We start from the raw sequence: 21065 nt of genomic DNA on the forward strand, positions 1-21065 counted from the left end.
TGCTGTAATTGTTGGAGCTGGGATGCCTTCGGGGGGTGGGGTGGGGGGCAGGAAGAAACTTTAGTAGTCCCCAGGAGCACTGACAAAGAGAAGAGACAGGGAATCAGGTGGGCAACAGTGGACCTGGTGCCTGCAGGACAAGTGGCATTTGAATTGGCACCAGCAAAGGTGAGTTGGAAGGCGTCAAGCTTGGAAAATAAAGCTCCTCAGACCTCTGCATACCTAAGTGCCTGCCTCCTCTCCTACCAAGGTTGCCTAGGGATCATCCTCTACCAAGACCTGAGCTCTGGCTGAGCATCCTCAGCACAAGCTTGGTCTGGAGTCACGGAAGCATGGGTTGGGACACACACCAGCTATATTGCTGATGTGCTGCCAAAGCCTCAAGAGTCAAGGCCTTAGTATCAACACCATCCTCACAACCAACCCTCCTGATCTGCTGAGTAAGCAGAGGACCCCAGTGGAATATTAGGAAAAACAAACTTGAAGGGGTAGCCGGTATAGGAAGATGCTGTTGAGAGAGAGAGAGACACCAACCTTTTGGACAGGGATGGTATGAGAGCAAGATGTAGCTACCAGTGTCTCCTGGCTTCAATAGCAGATCTGTCAGGATTCACCACCAAAGGATTTAGATTTAATAAGATGATTAGAAGATTAGGATTTTAGTTGCTGCGCTGAGCCAAGAGATTTGAGTTACTGTCATTGCTGAACGAAGTTTGTATTGTGTTTTCCTTCACATGGCGGTTCATCTGGGTTCAAGAGAGAGAGTTCTAGATACGTCCCACACTGGAGGGCAGACATGCTGATTCATTTATATGTATATGTCACAAAAGTAGTTAAAATAAGGAACATGTAAACTTTGGGGGAGGGGGGTGGAGACAAGAGGTGAGGTGTAGGCGAAAGAAAAGGGATGAGATAAATGATGGGATTATATTTTAATTAAATAAAAAAGTAAAATATATCCTCCCCGCCCCCTTTTCCTAAGACATGTTTTGGTGGATGGTATCAGAGGAAGGTTTGGGGGAAGGGGGTGCCTCTGTGGACCCATGCTGGCATCCCTTCCCCCTGAGGTACCAGGTATAGTATAGAATACATTTCGGGCATGGCAGAGAGAGAGAGAGACCAGCCATGAGCATGGGGAGAGATGGGAAGAGGGTAAGGGGCAAGAGCAAGAAAGGAGGGGGCAAGCAGCCCCTTTTACAAGCTGTTGCCAGGTAACTGTGGCGTCTCAGCGAAATGCCAACATATGCTCTGCACTGGAAATTCCCATTCTCACCTTCCCACTAGCTGAGGGAACACAATGTTCCCAGGTACTGGGTTCACAAACTAAAAACCTTATTTTGAAATCATGTAGCAGAGTGTGAGAAAAGAGTGCAATTCATGGGCATGGTATGGGCTCTGTTTATCTAAGACACTGAAGAGCAGAAGCCGGGTGATGTAGCCAAGGCTGGCTTAACTTCAGCTCCTTCTCATTGCTGGGACTGTAGTCTAGAATGTGGCTTAGGACAGCTAAGGATGAGTTTCTTCCTCAGCTGATGCTCAAGTGAGTGAGTGAGTGAGTGAGTGAGTAACAGGGCTCGCTTGCTGCTCTTGAGCAGAGGACCCAAGCTTGGCTCCCAGCTGACACCTGCCTGTAACCCTTGCTCCAAATTCAATACTCTTTTGGCCTCTGTAGGTGCTTACTTGCACGAGTGCATGGATGTACACACAAACATGCGTGTACTACTAAGTCCGGACCACACTAGCGAAAAGCACAAAACTCTAACATCCAGGGCCTGCGGAGTTGGCTCAGTAGTTAAGATCATCTGCTGCTCTTCCAGAGAGAGGACTGGGGTTTGGTTCCCAACACCCATGTGGTGGCTCCAGTTCCAGTCCTGACCTTAGTAGACACCAGGCTCAAACATGCAACACAAACACACACACACAGAACGAGAGAGAGAGAGAGAGAAAGGAAGGCGTCCACACTCTGTTCCTTAGAACAGTTTGCAGGACAGACTGCGGATGGTGTTCATTACTGCCAGGGATGGTTCTCATAAAACCACCCCCTTTGTGTCCACATCAGGAAAAGCATGCACTGAAATGTTCTGCAGTCTTTTTCTCTCAGCTTTGGTCAGAGCTTTTCCAAAATGAGAATTTCCAATGTATTCTAACTTCAGTCTTCAACTCCAGGCCTGCGCTTCAACCCCACACATTCACACACTCAATGATCTGATTCCTCAAATTGGAGGGAAAAGGGAAAAGAACATTAAAGCCACCAGGGTATGGCAGGTCATGCTGGAAGCCCCAGCACTGAAACAGCAGGACTGCTGAGCTCAAGGCCAGTCTCGGCCACACATAACCTGGAGCAGCTGAGGAAATGGAACAAGACCAAGGTCTCCCTAAAGTTTCCTTCCCTCTTCTGAAAGAATAGAAAGGACCAATCATTTCTTGTTTTCTCAAGACAGTGTTTTTCTGTGTAGCCCTAGCTGAACTCAAATCACAGAGATCCACCTGTCTCTGCCTTCCACGGCCCAGCCCAGGACCCAATCAATCTTTTTGTCACAGAGAAAAGCAACCAGACAGTCAACTGATAAATGCCAACAATTGGTAAACCCCAAAAACTGGTTTCAAAATCCCATTGCTCAAAGACAAAAGAAGCCCTGTCTTTAGGAAGCAGCACCCCCGAAAGGCCCCTAGGTCACAAAGGGCCCTGGGGTTGTGGAGGTCTCCAGTCGCTTGTGAAGTGCATCCTGAATTCCTCCAGGATGGAGGACACCATCTGCCTCACCTGGGCGCTGGCCTGCCCGTGCTCACGGATGTCATACATGAGCTGGAGTCCTCCTCCTTCTACCAACAGCTGGCAGTATTTGCTAGCTAAAAGAAAACACAGACACTCCATGGACAACTGGCATTTTAAATGTTCACAATTCACCACATTCACATGAAAGAAAGACTGAAGTGTTCGTGGCATAGGAAGCAACGGGTAAAAAGAGTCGATCAATTCTATAAATATGGTGAAAGCACAGACAATAGCTGTATTGTGTTTTTTCTAGACAACTCTGCTTCAGACATCTTTAGGTCTCGCTTTTAAGAAAAGCACACCAGAACTGGACAAGTGGCTCAGCAGTTTTTGTTTGTTTGGTTGGTTGGTTTTGGTTTTTCAAGACAGGGTTTCTCTGTGTAGCCCTGGCTGTCCTGGAACTCACTCTGTAGACCAGGCTGGCCTTGAACTCAGAAATCCGCCTGCCTCTGCCTCCCAAGTGCTGGGATTAAAGGCTCAGCAGTTTTAACAGGACTTTTACTGGTTTCTTTTGCTTTTGCTGGTTTCTTGTAGGTCCAAAGGAAATTCCAGTTCACCAAACTCCAAAAAAGCAGTCCAGTGAACTGGATGGATTTCTGGCAGTAAGATAAAGGCCAGCACTTCCCAGGACTTTGTGAAACTGTTCAACCAAGAGAAACCCTTTCCCTTTGGCCCAAATCACAAAAGGCGACCTGTGGTGTCCATTAGCATATCAAAGCTCAGGTTGGCCTCCAGGCTCTCTCAGCATCACAAATACCTGTTACACATTTCAAAGTCCTCCTCTTCTCCCCCCCACCCCCACCCCCCACTAGATTCTCCTTAAGGATCCCTACTCTCAGACAGCCATGCCCAGTCGACTTCTTCCTCTCTCTGTTCTAGACTTCTAGATGCCTCTGGCTGTTCTGGCTCTTGTTATCCACAGTAGAACTCTCCTCCTGAACACACCATGGGATGGTCCTGTCTTCAGTTTATACAGCACCCACATGGCAGTTCACAGCCATCTGTGATTCTAGTTCCTGGGAATGCAACACTGTCTTGTATGCATGTGCATGCATGTGGTAACACTCAGGCACACACTTACACACAAATATTCTAAATGGTCAACTGAATAGATGTAAAGCTCTCAGCTACTGTCTCAGCACCACGCCTATCTGCTTTAACCCTCTAAAGTTGTAAGCAAGACCCCAGTTAAATGCATTCTCTTCACAGCAATACAACAGTAAGAGACCTAGATAGATGGGTTCTGGGGATCCAACTCAGGTTGTAAGCCTGGGTTTTGTTTGTTTGTTTGTTCCAGACATGGTTTCTCTGTATAGCTCTGGCTGTCCAGGAACTCACTCTTGTAGACCAGACTGGCCTTGAACTCAAAAATCTGTCTGCCTCTGCCTCCCAAGTTCTGGGATTAAAGGCGTGTGCCACCACTGCCCTGTTTGTAAACCCTGTTCAGCAAGAGTAGTTATCTCTCTTGAACCAGGAAAGATTTCCTTTCCTTTCCTTTCCTTTCCTTTCCTTTCCTTTCCTTTCCTTTCCTTTCCTTTCCCTCCCTCCTCCTTCCTCTCTCTTTCTCTCTCTCTTGTTTTGGTGACAGGGTTTCCCTTTGTAGCCCTGGCTTTCCTGGAAATTACCGTGTAGACAAGGCTAGCCTCAAACTCAGGAGAGATCCACCCTCCTCTGCCTCCTAAGTGCTGATAATAAAGGTGTGCACCACCACCACCTAGCTTTAGTTTTTGCTCATTTGTTTGGTAGAACACGTTCTTAAAAATCAATTCTAAACTCCTTCATTACTCAGGATGTTAGGCTACAGAGCCCCTGCTCTGCAAGCACACTGAATACATACGGTTTTTACTGCAAACATGATGTATGGCCCACAGTGCCCAGAGCTGAACTTCTGGCTGAGAGAAGTTGACAAGGAGTGGGGAAAATGCTTTGAAAGATCTAAAACGACACAAAGATATCAATTTAGGACTCCAGTATTTTCCCTACAGGGTCTGTTCTACAGAGACAGATGTACTATGCAGCCTATATAGGGGGGTGCACTGGCTAGTTTTGTGTCTCAATTTGGCATAAGCTAGTCATCAGAGAAAGAAGCCTCAGTTGAGAGGATGCCTCCATGAGATTCAGCTGTGAGGTATTTTCTCAATTAGTGATCAGTGAGGGAGGGCCCATCCCATTGTGGGTGGTGCCATTCCCTGGGCTTCTGGTCCAGGACTCAGCTGAACAAAGCCATGGGAGGCCAGTAAGCAGCACCCTCCATGGCCTCTGCCATCAGCTTCTGCCTCCAGGATCGTGGTCTGTTTGGAGTTCCAGTCTTGGCTTCCTTCCATGATGAACAGCAGTGTGGAAGTGTATTAAGCCTTTCCTCCCCACCCTGCTTTTTGGCGATGGTGTTCTCCTCATAGCAATGGAGACCATAACTAAGGCAGGGAGGAACAACTGCACACTGTCTCCCTTCAGAAGGAAAACTGAAGCTTAAAGCTTTTAGTATTTACGAAGAGGAACCACAGGATCTGAACACGAGGCCACTGGACATAACACCTTCTCACTGTATCACTGCAGAGTACATAAAAGAACAAGACTGAAGCACTAAATGCTTTAAAAATTACCTGTAGGTCACCAGTACTGACATGTCACACCGTGAACTTGGCCAATTCTGGACGGTTAAGTGCTGCACTCCAAAAGAGAGAGAGAGAAAGCAAGAGAAGTATGTGCTATTGTTTAATTCTATTACTTAAAAAATAATCACAACAGGTTATTTCATATTACTTCTAATTATATATATTTGGACATTTTTAAAATGGGACTGATTTTTTAAAAACTCAAATATACCATTCTGCCTCATCAACTAGATAGAATTTATAAACTTTATGTGGAAAATATTACCGTGAAAGAGCCCAGTGACAGAGCGGTTACCTAGTTTGTGAAGCCTTGAGATCAATCAGGGTCTGGTGCCCTGAGAAAAGTAAAGAAAGGAGGGGATAGAAGAGGACTCAGCAGGCAAGCACTTGCTGGTTTTGTACAAAATCCGAGCTCTGTCTCCAGAACCCACATGGTTGCTCACAATCACCTGAAACTCCAGACCTTTTGGCCTCCCAGGGCACCAGACACATGTGTGATGTAGAGATAAGACAGATATAGACGGGCAAACACGAATATGCATTTAAAAAAAAAAAAAAAGCAGAGCTGGAGAGATGGCTCAGTGGGTTCAGAGCTCTGGCTGTTCTTCCAGAAGATCTGCACTCAACACCCAGCACCCACACAGTGGCTCACAACCCAGTAACTCCAGTTCCAGGCAACCCGATCCCTCCCCTCTTCTGGCCTTTACTGTCACTCCACACATGGCACAGAGACTCGTGTAGGCAAAACATAAAATAAAAGGTTAAAAAAAAAGCCAGACAGTGGTGGTGCACACCTTTAATTCCAGCACTTGGAAGGCAGAGACAGGCGGATTTCTGAGTTCGAGGCCAGCCTGGTCTAAAAAGTGAGTTTCAGGACAGCCAGGGATATACACCCCCACCCCACCCCCAAAAAAAGGGCTAAAAAATCATTTAAGCAAAGCAAAGACCCCTTTTAGAGCTAGTGACTGACTGCATGTATTTATCTATACACTTTCCTTAAATCTTTTTGTTTTGTTTATTTATTGAGACAGGGTTTCCCTGGCTGTCCTAGCACTCACTTTGTAGACCAGGCTGGCCTCGAACTCAGAAATCTGCCTGCCTCTGCCTCCCGAGCGCTGGGCTTAAAGGCGTGCACCACCACGCCCGGCTGTTTTTTGGTTTTTCAAGACAGGGTTTCTCTGTATAGCCCTGGCTGTCCTGGAACTCACTCTGTAGACCAGGCTGGCCTCAAACTCAGAAATCCTCCTGCCTCTGCCTCTCAAGTGCTGGGATAAAAGGCAGTGGGCTACCACTGCCCGGCTTGTTTTGTTTTTTTAAACAAACAAACAAACAAACAAAAAATCCACCCTTTCTTCTTGCAAAAGATAAACAGAAAGCTACATTTCTCTGGAACATTTACAAAATGCTATCTCTAGTGTAAGATGAAACTGACAAAGTAAATGTCCACTGGGTTTAAAATAGAAGCAAACAGAAAACAAAGTAGAGCAAAAAGAAACTGACTTAACAGATGTAGCACTGGGAAAGGTTCAAAACGAATGGAAGGCCTAAAGGAAAAAGTTCTGGCACACCAGGTTTCTTCTGACCTAGACTAGAGATAGGACTGGAAACAGGAGGTTCCTGCCTATAGTCACCACAAATCGAAGGGTAGGAAAACAGGATTGCCAGGTGTTTCAGATCAGCCTGGGCTGCAGAGTGAGGCCATGTGAATAAACAAACACAACAAAACCACCAGGGATTTGGCTGAAAGGCTCAAATGGCTTGCCTAGATCTCTGCAGACCTTCCCAAAGAGGTTCTGCCAGGGAAATCCGATGAGCAATTATGGGTGGGAGAACCACACTAAACAGGACATCTAAATGCTCCAGGTTGAGGCAGCCCTGTCCCTACCTTCCTCCTTCACTGGGCATTCTGAGCCTTTCTGTGCTGTTTCCATGAAAACAGCAGATTCTTCTCTGTGTAAGCTCTGTGGAAAGACACCTAATCCACACTTCTCCAACCTGAAGCCCAGCTGATACATTCCACTCATCACACATCTCACTGGCTCCCAGGAAAACTTGAACACACAAATGTTTAGGAGCTAGAGAAACGGCTCAGCATTTAAGAGAGCACTTGTTTTTATAGAGGACCCAAGATTGGTACCCCGAAGCACTCTGGGCAGTTCACGTCTGCCTGCAACTCCAACACCCAGTGTTCTCTTCTGGCTTTCACAAGCACTTGCATATAGGCAGTACACACACATACACACACACACACTTAAGCAGTGAGTCTGAGGCAGGGGAATCACCATGCATCTAAGCAGATTCTGAGCTACACAAAGAAACTTATTTCAACAATAAACAACAGGGGCTGGAGAGATGGCTCAGCGGGTAAGAACATTGACTGCTCTTCCAGAGGTCCTGAATTCAATTCCCAGCAACCACATGGTGGCTCATAACCATCTGTAATGGGATCTGACGCCCTCTTCTGGTGTGTCTGAGACAGCAACAGTATACTCATATACATTAAATAAATAAATGAATACTTTAAAAAATAAAAAACAAAATCAGAACAGAGAAACTAAGAAACTATTGTTAATAACATATAATGGGATGAGCGGCAAAATTCATTAGACACAGAATTTTTCTAAAACTCATGATCAAGAAAAATAAGTTGTCTAAGAAAGAAATAACTCTGGATTTTGTAAAGAATGGTTCTTGTACCAGGTACCGGAGAAGGTCAGTCCTTTGCAGGTCCCGGGATAGCCAGTGCTGCCTGTCACATGTCATGTGGGCTAGTACACCCGCAGCCAGGAAGCTCACTTCCAGGTTGCTGCTGTGGAGCAAGCAGATGATGCGCTCTATCACATCTCCCGTCACCAGCTTGGGAGAGAGCTCGCGGACTTCAGCGACATTGTTCTACAGGGCAGGCAGCAGGACAGGAAAAGGATGAGGAGCTAGCACCTTCACTATCGCTCCCTTCACACACAGGGCCCAGCACTTACCCCTGCTTCCCTCCCCCACAACACACACACACACACACACACACACACACGGCCTATTACCCAAATCCCACCCTGTCCTGATGGCCATGACGGCAAAGCACAGAGAAGAGCACTTACTAAGTGCTAGGCACAGCATGAGAGAAAGAAAACTAGTGTTGTCTGTATTGTCTCTCAGTTAATGTTCAATCCTGCAAAGAACCCGGACAAGACAGCAAGACAGACTTGTCAGGTTTGCATTACTGCTTGAACCAGTAGCTCAAATCTAGGCCTAACCAGATGCTTAACACTGCTGGGGTTGATTCAATGTTGCATTCATTCAACTTAACAATGAAAACGCTTCTGTTGGCTTTAACAGATCACATTCACTTTCTAGGCCGTGTAATAAATTACCACAAACTTACTGGCTTAAAATAGTATGTTTTTACTACCTCACAGCTCCTGTGGGGCAAGAGACAGGACATGACTTAGCTTGGGTCTCTATAATGAGGTCTCATATAGTCACACCCTTATCCAGAGGCTCCAGTGAGGGCAATCTACTTCCAGCCTCACTCAGAATTCATTTCCTGTGGCTGCAGGGCTGAGATTTCCTTCTCCAAACACACACTTGCTGACATTCTGAGACAGTGGATTTGTATATGATGTGACATCCTATCAGAGTCACCACACTCTATTGGTTAGAGAGGAGGAAGTAGCAGGCCTGCTCATACTGGAGGGGAGAGGTTTGCATGAAGATGACCTAAGCTCAGGAAGCCTCCCTCATTGGGTGTTTGTATCCGAAAGCACAAAGGCCTGAAGGCGTGAAGTGGGCCATTATAAAAGTAAAATTAGCCCTTGAACTCCTTCAGTCCGCAGGACCAGATACAGTAGTCTGAGGCAGCCACGGGCATGCTTCTGAGATCCAAGCGATTCAGTGTCTCCTCAGCCACCTGAGCCACTTGAACACATTGGTCCCCAACAAAGAGACACAAGTTCCATTAGCATAACGGATTATCAAAAGCTCTTGTAAGTCTTTAGCAGTCTACCAGGCTCCCAGAAGGACAGAAGGACTACCTGTAGCAGGTAAGATGTTTCCCCTCTAAGGGGATGTTTCCTGTTCAACTTTCTGAGATTGCTTTATACTGCTTTTCCTTTCTCCAGCTCTTTACCTGGGTGCTGGGGATTCAAGTTCAGTTTCTTACACTTGCATGGCCTGCACTCTACCAACTAAGCTGTGTCCTAGTCTCTCTCATTTGGTTGGTTTTGATTTGAGTCAGGACCTTCCTACACAGGCCAGCCGGCCTCAAACTTGTTCGCCTCCCTGGAACTGGAATTACAGCTGGGTACAATACCCATCATCTACAGAGTTTTCAGTAAATAAGAGAGCTACCATTATTTTTTAAATTTCTGACTTTAATTTGAATATGTCTGTATAGCATGTGCAGGCAGGGCCCATAGAGGCCAGGAGAGGACATTGGGTCCCCTAAGACTGGAGTTACATGATTGTGAGCTGCCATGTGGGTGCTAGAAATCAAATCCAGGCTGGGCAGTGATGGCGCACGCCTTTAATCCCAGAACTTGGGAGGCAGAGGCAGATAGATTTCTGAGTTCGAGGCCAGCTTGGTCTACAGAGTGAGTTCTAGGACAGCCAGGGCTACACAGAGAAACCCTGTCTCGAAAAACAAAACAAAACAAAACAGAAATCAAACCCAGGTCCTCTAGAAGAGCGACCAGGACTCTTCAATCTCTCCAGCCCCGGACTGCTATTATTTTAAGCCACTAAGATGTAGGTTGTTCACAGCAACAGAATTACTGTATGAAGGTATCTGTTTGCTCAGAATGTAACAGAAATTAAATTAACCTATGATTTAAACAGATTACAGCAGTGCCAAGCACAAAGTAGGTGCTGAATAAGTATTAGTTTTAATTAAAATTAATTCAAACAATTCATCTTACCAAAAGACCAAGTACTTTGCTTTGTATCACAGATAATGAAAATGTCTGTAAAAAAGAACACTCGGGTCACTTTATCATGATAAAAAGAACTTTACATCAAAACTCAATCCCACCTTCCCACCTCTAAGACTCGGATGACAGTTGCCAATCCTTCATTCTCAAGAAAGTACTTGCAGGCCAATGGACACTCATCCGTAAGATTCCAAAGTGCTTTCAGAGTAAACAAGAAGGTGACATCATCTAAATTTTCAGCCAGCTTTTGTCTGATGATTGTTAGAAGTTCCTAAAAGCCAAAGAGGCGGAGAGTTAAACCAACTCACTTCTGCAGAAGCATGGGACGAGGAGGGGAGTGGGCCAGTGATACAGCTGGGCTCATAGAGTACTTGTAGCATGCTGAAGCCTTTCAGTTCTAGCCCTAGTCTGCTCTCAAATACCTGTCCCAGACAGACATAAAATAAATATCACATTTGTTTTGAGACAGGGTCTTGCAGGTAACCCTAGCTGTTCTAGAACTCACTGTGTAGACCAGGGTGGCCTTGAACTCACAACGAATCCCATTTCTGGCCTCCAGCACTGGATTAAAGTTGTGCACCACCACACCTGGCTAGCTCAGCAAATAAGAATACTTTCTTCTTTCCTTCTGTTTTGTTCTGAGACAGGGTTTCTCTGTTTAGCCCTGGCTATCTTGGACCTTGCTTTGTAGACCAGGTTGGCCTCCAGCTCATAGAGATCTGCCTGCCTCTGCCTCACACGTGCCAGGATTCAAGGCATGTGCCACCACTGCCCAGCAGGAAAGGGTACTTCTTAAGCATGGAAGCACATGACCTTAACCCCAGCAAAGAAGGCAGAGTGTCAGGCCTACATATCTACATACAGGCTTGCCAAAGCTACATAATGAGACCCTGTCTCAAAAAAGAAAAAAAAAAAAAAAGAGTACTTCACATTGTGTTTTATAAAAAAGAAAAAGAAGTCAGGGATATGTTTGGTGGGGGCGTGGTATGATGTGGGGAAAAGGGGTGCGTGCCTCTGTGGGCCCATGCTGAGGCATCCCTTCCCCTTGAGGGACCAGCCACATATATAATTTACTGGTATACTATATCAGTATAGTATAGAAGAGTTTATTTAGGGCATAGGGAGAGGAGTTGAAGGGGTAGTAGAGATGGACAGATAGACGGGGAGGGGGGAGGGGGAGAAAGGAAGGGAGGGAGGGAGGGAGGGAGGGAGTAGAGTGGAGTGGAGGCCTGTCATGAATACAAGGAGAGAGAGGGGGACAGGGAAATGAGGAGAGAAGGGACAGAGGAGGAAGAGGGTAAGAGAGTAGGAGAGTAAGAGAGAGAGAAGAAGGCAAGCAGCCTCTTTCATACTGTGTGGAGCAAACCTAGCTGTTGCCAGGTAACTGTGGGGAGGAGCCTAGAAGGAATGCTAACATTTCCTAAGTGAACCTAAGGGCCGGAGTTTGAATTCTAGCAGCCATGTAAAAAGTGGCCACATAAGACCCACTGGGGTTTGCCAGCCTAGCTCCACCCTTAGTGAGAGACCCTGTCCCCAGGCAGGACAAAGAACTTTTGGCCCACTGTAAGCAAGTACCTACCTCCACCCCACACACTCACACAAAGAGCTGGAGTGCCAGACCAGGGTTCAAGTGTTTTTAAACCATTTTTTTAAAAAAAAGTATATAAAAATTATATTTTTAATTACAGTTTTTTATTTGAGTGTATACATGTATGTGTGTGAGTGCATGTGCATTGAGTATGCGTGTGTGAGACTGGCATGTGCTACCGTGTATGTATGGACGTCAAAGGACAACTTTCAGAAATTGGTTCTCTCCTACCATATGGGACCAGAGATCAAATGCATGCTGCTAAGCTTGGTAGCAAGGTGCCTTTACCCACTTTGTCATTTTATCAGCCTGCTCTAAGTGTCAGTAGTTATTTGCGCTATCTAGCAATACTTTGGTTTTCCCCAGAGAATATGCTACACAGAATGCTAGTTCCTATTCTCAATATTAAGGTGCCATATATTCACTCTCCTAGATTATGACTTTATTACTCAAGAAACTGCCATTTGCCAGGCAGTGGTAGCATACACCTTGAATCCTAGCACTCTGGAGGCAGAGGCAGGCAGATATTTGTGAGTTCAAGGGCAGCCTGGTCTACAAAGTGAGTTCCAGGCCAGCCAGGAAAACCTTGTCTTGAACCCACAACTCCCCCCAAAAAGTACCTCATCTGATTCATATCTGGCCGAATCCAACCCTCAATTTTGTCTCTCACTCACTCTGTTGCATTTCACATAACCTCTTCTCTATTTAGGACACAATAAAATGATTAGTTACTAGGGGCTCAGCGGTACAAGGCCATGGGATCAACCCCCGGCAGCAGCAGGGCAGGGAAGGAGTGACGAGCACCTCAGCTCAGCACTCACCTTGATTGCCATAATGAGCTCCTCCTGAAGCTGTTCCATCTCCTCAGGCGAGAGCTGAAAGCAAAGTGAAGGCCCAAGTGAAATGCCAGGCTCTCCCAAGCCACGGAAGGGGCGGAAACGGTGGCGGGAAAGGATGAGTCTACCTTCAGGGCTAGGATGGAGGTGATGCTCACTGCCATTGTTCGCAGCTTGGGGCTCTCACGCCTGCACACCCACCTCAGAGCGAGCTTGGCAGCATCAAACCTGAAAGGCAGAGCATATTTTTCTCACAACTAGGTAAAGTTTACAAATTATAAATAACAAGTCAAAATAAATCCTGTCTTCTCTTTTCAAAGACTATGCACACAGTGAAAGACTGCCAACAGAGGGGCTCCTGAGGTCCAGCCCCTCCCTGGGAACCTACCCACTGTTAAATATTTACACACAAGGGCCTCGGACGCCCCCCTCCCTTAGAACCTACCTAGTGAATGGCTTACAGCAGAGGGAAGGCTACTTTCTCCAGTGGTATGGCCTCTGTTAAACTGCCTATGCCCCTCCTTATTCATTAATAAATCCCTCACCCATTTTTCTCTAAGTATTCCTAGTCAAATCAAACTAACTGGGTGACACAAAAACATGGAGGGCAAAAGGGTGACTAATTATGAAGAGGAAAAGGCTCGGGCTGGAAGGGACCAAGAGAGCAATGGGAAATGAATATGACTGAAATATATTATACAGGTATGAAAAGACCATAATGACAGGGCCAAAAAATAGGAATGGGTGGGTAGGGGAGTTGGGGGGGGGGNGGGTATGGGGGATTTTTGGGATAGCATTGGAAATGTAATTGAGGAAAATAAGTAATAAAAAAATATTAAAAAAAAGAAAATACCATAATGAAATCCAGTATTATATACAACACATGCTAAGAAAAAAAAATTAAAAATAAAAGTAAAGATGTCTAAAGCCTTAGCAATGAAAATAAAAACATTTCAGAGCGAGCCCAAGAGTTAAGTGCATTCCAATGAGAATGTGAATAAAATATGGGATGGTCAGTCCAGAAAAAGTCCATGTTGGGAGGATTCTACACTTCGAAAAGACTGAAGAGAAGCAAAGCAATTTGTAATTTGTAAGCTGAATTGTGAATATCACCAAAAGGCCACAGGAACAAAATTACCCATCTTTACAGCTCACTCCATCAACCTGCACAGTTTAGGTTTCATTGCTCTGCCCTGTGGCAGGATTTTCCCAGTCCAATTAATTTAAATATTAGTGCAGCATGAGATCTGTGATTGGACAGGGAAAAAGGAGGAAGAGCTAAGATTTGCAGAGACAGGAAGTGACACTGGAGAAAGAGAGAAGGAAGCAAGATGGAGGACAAACAGGATGATTCAGATTCCACGTGGTTTTAAATAGCCACAGGTAAATAACATAAAGGACAGAATAATTGGGATAACCTGTCTAACTAGGTGGGCAGCTTGTATCATTACCAATTGGCTCTGAAATTATTGTGTGGGCATCTTGTAAATTGAGCATTTATTGATATGCAAATCTGATTGACTAATTATGAGCTTCTAGAGTTTTGATTTACTGGGCTAAGGGGAATTGGTGATAACTAGCCACTGGGGGTAGATGGCGGAGAAGATTCAAGTGGCCCTGAGGCAAGCGAACCGGAGTTGGGAAGACTGCGATAGTCGCTGCATGGAGTTAGCCATGGCGTCAGCAGGGTTGCCGGGGCAGAGAGTGGCTGGGTGCACCGAGGGAACTTGCCGTTCTTTTTACTATTTCCCACAACACTGCCCTTTGGCAACAGCCCTCAAATGTTTAAGCTCATGTATTTAGAGGATTCCAAAAGCCTCAATAGAAATAGCTATGTAACATCTAGAAGTTCTATCTCAAAAAATGTGAATAATTTAAAAAACAAGAACAGAAATAAGTTTTCTACAATACTTTAAAGCACTATTATATTCCTATCTAATCCTCTTAAAGAGACATTACTTTTACAAAAGAGGAAGTTCTGTGCAAAGGGGCTAGAGGGAGCTTGGTGTTTCCTATTCCCACTGGATCCCTTGGATTTGTATAACTAGGATGCCACCAATCACTCTATGAAAGAGGCTTAAGAAAACCCTCTCCCCAGCACCTGACCTCTGCCTCAACCAGGCAGTCCTCTATTACGCTAATAATCAAAAGCCAGCACTGCGCCAAGTGTCGCTGGCCGGAACACAGTCAGATGATGTCCTATCTTTACTTGCCTGTCAAACGGAACGTCCATAAGGATCCTGGAGCTGGTTAAGGAGAGAAGGCAATTCTTCTGCAGCTTTTAGGGAACAAAGGACAAGCGTTCATAAGCAAATGCGATACCACTGCATTCCAAAAGCAGGTTAAGACCCGTGGCTGGGGGCTGGAGAGATGACTCCGTGGTTAAGAGAGGACCAGGGGCCAATTCTCAGCACCCAGACGGCAGCTCACAACTATCTGTAGCTCCAAGACCCGACATCCTCACACAGACATACACGCAGGCAAAATACAAACCGTGCGCACGCGCGCATGCACACACACAAGACAGGTGACTGAGATGACCGATGAGCTTGAGAGCTTATTATTTATGTAGTCTTCTACAAGATTTTAATTTTCTCTTACAATTGATTGTTGTCATGCAAGTATAAAAACTCTTGGAGACCAACCTCTTTAAAACCTGATTTTAAAAGATACATTAACTTTGTGATTGTCTGAATGTGTGTGTAGGTATACATGTCTGTATGTACACATGTCACAGCACACACATATGGAGGTCAGAGGACAACATGGTACAATCAACTCTCTTCTTCAACCATGTGGGACCTGGAGATTGACCTTAGGTACCAGGATGGTGGCAAGTGCCTTTACCTTGAAACCTAGTACATAGCCTCTGCCACAAACAGGATTTAAATGGAATCTTGTTACCGACCCTTTTACCATGTTTTGCTTGACTCATGGTTTTCAGATTCATCCTATGTTTCCTATGTAGCAGTAGTTCTCTTTCTTGTCAGACAGGATTCCTTTAAAAATACATTTCATTGCTGGGCAGTGGTGGTGTACAACTTTAATCCTAGCACTCAGAAAGCAGAAGCAGGTGGATCTCTGTGAATTAAAGGGCAGCAGAGCCTATAGAGGAAGCGTTCTAGGGCAGCCAGAGTTATACAGAGAAAGAAACCCTAACTAAGACAAACCACATGCATGCTAGGTGAGTGCTCCCCTTAGCTACATCCTCAGCCCAAGAACTTTTAACATTGATGGGTGCTGGAGCTGGAGACCAGGGCCTTGGCCTTACATATGCTAGGCAAGTCCTCTTGCACTGATACCCGAAAAAGAAAATTAACTGCCTCTGCTGTTAATAACCTAAAATATCTTTGATTACTAAGGAAAAAAGTATTTTCTGCTACACATTTCATGGGCTTGCTTAACTTTTATATTTATCTATGATTTTACTCACTAATTAAAATATTAGTTTATTACATTTATGTAGAAAGGGAGAGAGAAAGAATGTGTATGTGTGTGTGTCAGAAAGAGAGAGAGAGTAGAGAGGTGTGTGAGCATGTGTGTGTCTCTCTCTCTCACACACATACACACAGAGGGAGAGAGAAGGTATGTGAGCATGTGTGTGTGTGTGTGTGTGTGTGTGTCTCTCTCTCTCTCACACACACACACACACACACACACACACACGGACACACACACATGCAGGGGCCAGGAAGCAACTTATGCAAGGTTTCTCCTTTCACCATGTGAATCTCAAGGATCGAATCTTTAAGGTTTGGCGCTTTTACCTCCTAAGCCATCTTGTTGGCCCCAACTCAACTTTCTTTCTCCCTGGGGTTTCTGTTTGTTAGAAAGAGGATCTCCTGTAGCCCTGGCTGACCTTGACCTGAACATCTGAACCTACAGCTCCCACCTCCCAAGTGCTGGGATTATAGGTGAGCACCATCACACCTCCCCTGATGTGCTAACAGATGTTTCTTAGCAAATGGTTTTGTCTTTATTTTTGTATTTTTGGTTCTCTGAGACAGGGTTTCTCTGTATAGCCCTGGCTGTCCTGGAACTCACTCTGTAGACCAGGCTGGCCTCAAACTCAGAAATCCGCCTGCCTCTGTCTCTCAAGTATTGGGATTAAAGGCGTGCGCCACCACGCCTTTTGAGGTTGATTTCTTATCCATATTTCCTACTTCTTTCTATAACATTAAGTCCTATTTTATCCTTAAAAACTGCAACTCAGTAATACATATTTTCATAAATGTGTTCTAAGGTTAAAAATCAGTCAAGCATTTAGTTCAAATTACCTGTTGGTAGTAGGGGAAATTTTTTGTTGCTTTGAAAAGTAGATTGGTGATCTCTGCCAACAGACGAACAGGCATTCCCCTGGCCAGTTCCTGGCGTGTTAGGTTGAGAGCGCAAGCACTGGCTGTGAACTGCACTGGCAGATCCAATGGATGATTCCTCATTCCTATAGCCACAAGCTGAAGATAAACTTGTTTTTAGTGGGATTCGACTCTAGGGCCTTAGTCGCTCAGAGGCGCAGGGACTGAGCAGCCTGTGCCCATGGGAAAAGCCAGCAATGGCCTGGAGTCAGAACAGGTGGCAGCTCACTGCAGCCAGGAGTCACCTTCCCAGAGTGGGTGAAGGTCAGACAATAGGCTAGCCCAGCATGGCGGGGCATGAGGGCCTGCTGGTCCTTGTGGGTGAAAGCCCGCAACAGGCAAGAGTCGGGTGGAGAGAGGGACTGAGCAGAGACAGGGCCAGGAGCCATCAGGCAGTATAACTTGCTAGCTGAGCAGCAGAGAGACCTGGCAGAGTCCAGCTACAGACACATGGAACTCCACAGTGAGGGTGGGAGGAGGGGAGAAAAGTCGACAAACTTGGGAAGATACTTAGGCAGAGAGTTAGAGATTGAAAAGAAAAATATTTTCTATGCTAAAAAGTGGAAAATGCAATGACACAATGCATCTAGATCCCATATGCTTTTGTTCCACTTATCAACATACAAATAATTTTTGTTTTCGGTAACAATGACAATTTTATGTCCCTTTTAAAGAGAGATCAGAAGAAAGAAGACTTAGATAAGGAAATGACTGAAAAAATTCTAGCTAAGTTATGAACAATAGAAGAAATTTAGACAATCCTATGAATCATGAAGAAATTTCAGAGGAATCTAACCCAAAACCTACAGGGCCACCTTATGATGAAAGAACAGAAGGGCAACCTATTAAATTCCTAGTTAAAAAGACTTATGCTGAGTTAAGAATACAGATTATGTTTAATGAAGCCACCTTAGAACATTATCACAGAATATGTTTCATTTTATAGAATCTGAAAATTTAAAATATGTACATGTGTTAATACACCATACAGGTGATACAGAATTCCAAGGGGCGTCTCTGCCTTGAATTCTGAAAGGAGTGATTCTGAGATTTCACACTTATTAGAGATGGTGGCTCTCTCTTGGAGATGCCTTTAGAGATTGAAGCTGATGATACTTCAATTTATGTTTCAATTAGAATAGGAGATTATGGGGCTGGAGAGATGGCTCAGTGGTTAAGAGCACTGACTCTTCTTCCTGAGGTCCTGAGTTCAATTCCCAGCAACCACATGGTGGCTCACAACCATCTGTACTGGAATCCAATGCCCTCTTCTGGTGTGTCTGAAGACAGCTACAGTGTACTCATATACATAAAATAAATAAAATCTTTTAAAAAAGAATATAAGATTATTTTAAACATTGTGGCATAAAATACATTACTGGCATATCTCACAAACTTACAGGACAAGCAGTTGTACAGAGAGATCTAACACAACCGTAAAGGAAATGCTCATAGACCAGAAGGGGATAAGGAATCTCGCAGAGACAGACTAATGCTTTACTGACTTTAAATTTTTTATATGCCAATGAGAAAGGTAGCACAGATGCTGAAATAACACTGGATTTTAGAAAGGAGGGATGAATTAGATCAGCTTTTATATGTGAAGACCTCAAAATGGAAAGCGGGAGATGTGTTGAGTTGTGGAAGAGGTTTCTTGCCTTCGTTTCAACAGGAGAAGAAAAGCTATAGATTCCATCAAAATTAATAAAGATCAAGTTTGACAGGGAAGGCTTCCTAAAAGTCTTGGCAGCAGACATGACGGGGAAGAAACCAAGAACAACAAAACAGAGCAGAAGGACCAGACACCAAAGAAGACAAGGAGCCCAGGTGATCCTTCCTCACAGACGGCCTCAAGTGCAAGTCCCACAAAGTCTGAATCCAGAAAAATGTCTATGTGGCTAGCGTTAGGAACTGTTCCAGGCAGGACTTCAGGTGAGCCCTGCGCTCACTTCCTCATCACACAGAGACTGGACAACAAAGGATACAGCTAGCTTTCCTAGGATTTGGCCAACATCCCAATTTTCTTAGGGTCCCCAAAAGAGAACATCACCCACAAACAGCAGGAAGCAGTTTTAAGAGAATGAACCTCATTCGGAAAAAATTGTGGTGGGTGGGTGGGTTTTGATCATTTGGTGGGTGATGGAGGTTTGTCATTGTTTAAGGGGAGTTGGTTACAAGTTGTTGATGATATTGGTCAAACAGGAGGTTAGATTCAGGGATCTCTTTTTTTTTTTAATTTTCTTTCCCCTACCTTTCTTCCTCTCCTATCTAATGTTATGGAAAAAGGGGGAAGAAGGGATGGAAATGGGGAGGATATACAAATGATAGGGGGCTGGTGAAATGGCTCAGGAGGTAAGAGCACTGACTGCTCTCCCGAAGGTCCTGAGTTCAAATCCCAGAAACCACATGGTGGCTCACAACCATCTGTAATGAGATCTGACGTCCTCTTCTGGTGTGTCTAAAGATAGCTACAGTGTATTTACATATAATAAGTAAATCTTTGGGCAACAGCGAGCGAGTGAGTGAGCAAGCGGGGCTGGAGTGAGCAGAGGTCCTGAGTTTATGCGAGTGAGTGAGCAAGCGGGGCTGGAGTGAGCAGAGGTCCTGAGTTTAATTCCCAGCAACCACATGATGGCTCAGAAACATCTGTACAGCTACAGTGTACTCATATACATAAATAAAAAGGAATGATAGGTTAAAAGGGTAGATTATTGAACTTACTTTAAAGCTAAAAAAAAAAAATCAACAAGCCAAATAATTTTATACTGGTATGAAATTCTGTATATTCATACAAATTTAAGATTATATATTTGCTACAATATACTGCATATTTGTTTCAACTCTTGTTTAAGGTATTCTACCTATTCATTTAAATGCAATGTGAAATTCTAGTCTTTGAAACCATTCAAGATAATTAAGAAATTCCAGTTAGTAGTTAACCAAATGTGGAGTCATGTTAGCTACTAGTTTAGTTAATAAAAAAATTAAGGGCTGGTGAGATGGCTCGGTGGGTAAGAGCACCCGACTGCTCTTCTGATGGTCCAGAGTTCAAATCCCAGAAACCACATGGTGGCTCACAACCATCTGTAACGAGATCTGGCGCCCTCTTCTGGAGTGTCTGAAAACAGCTACAGTGTATTTACATATAATAAATAAGTAAAAAATAAAAAAAAATAAAAATAAAAGAAAGAATCCAAATGATTTTTTTTAAATTAAGCTTTATCTAGCTTTCTATAAATGTTTTCAAAGTTGAACAGATAGTAGATAGCTATTTGCCTATTCAGATGTACTATAGAGAGATAAATGATCTTCAAAAACCTCAGAGATCTATAGAATATGGCACTTTAAGATGTTTTTTATTAATAAAAGGCTTTACATGACAGTGAGACATGTCTGCTCCTGGCAGCACCCCTCCTCTGCTTCAAGAAGATAATGAGCACCTGGAGCTTGCTTCAAACGTGGCAAGCTGCCACCAGGCAAAAACCTGTCCTTGTCTCAACTGCAGACTGCATGCTGTCCAAGCTGTGGACAAGCAGGACACAGCCAAGCTTTGCAAGGACAAGGTAGGCAAGCCCTTCATAATTCCTGCTTCACAGCAAAGTTTTTCAGATATATGGCAAAGATGATGCTCCAACCACAGAGAATGCAGTAACTTCTGTCATTTCCATAGTGTTGGAAGCAGTTTGCTTTGTACTTCCTGTTTTCTCGGGCAATATTTAGCCTTCTCAGGTCTCCAATGGTATTATAGTCTCAAAATTAAGCTTAAGTTGTTTAGGATTAAGAAAATGTTTTAATGACACCATTGCATACACTAGCAAGATTTTGCTGAAAGGACCCAAATATAGCTGTCTCTTGTGAGACGATGCCGGGGCCTAGCAATCACAGGAGTGGATGNTCACAGTCAGCTATTGGATGTATCACAGGGCTCCCAATGGAGAAGCTAGAGAAAGTACCCAAGGAGCTAAAGGGATCT

At 44.5% G+C, this 21065-nt stretch overlaps 1 protein-coding gene across 1 annotated transcript in view; it reads right to left on the reverse strand.

Annotated features, from left to right (window-relative positions):
• Positions 1-2870: 2870 nt before the first annotated feature.
• Zyg11a (zyg-11 family member A, cell cycle regulator) overlaps positions 2871-21065 on the reverse strand; it is a 36780-nt gene continuing 18585 nt past the window's right edge. Inside the window, exons 5-14 of the mRNA XM_021161460.2 lie at positions 17015-17191; positions 14951-15015; positions 12866-12965; positions 12723-12776; positions 10423-10584; positions 10302-10346; positions 8089-8283; positions 5380-5441; positions 4614-4711; positions 2871-3060 (exon numbers count right to left, since the gene is read on the reverse strand). Of these exons, the coding sequence (XP_021017119.1) occupies positions 3041-3060; positions 4614-4711; positions 5380-5441; positions 8089-8283; positions 10302-10346; positions 10423-10584; positions 12723-12776; positions 12866-12965; positions 14951-15015; positions 17015-17191 (978 nt within the window). The 3' untranslated portion in view covers positions 2871-3040. The remainder of the gene's footprint in view (positions 3061-4613; positions 4712-5379; positions 5442-8088; positions 8284-10301; positions 10347-10422; positions 10585-12722; positions 12777-12865; positions 12966-14950; positions 15016-17014; positions 17192-21065) is intronic.

Source organism: Mus caroli, chromosome 4 (assembly GCF_900094665.2).
Source record: "Mus caroli chromosome 4, CAROLI_EIJ_v1.1, whole genome shotgun sequence".
In the NCBI taxonomy this organism is placed as follows: domain Eukaryota; kingdom Metazoa; phylum Chordata; class Mammalia; order Rodentia; family Muridae; genus Mus; species Mus caroli.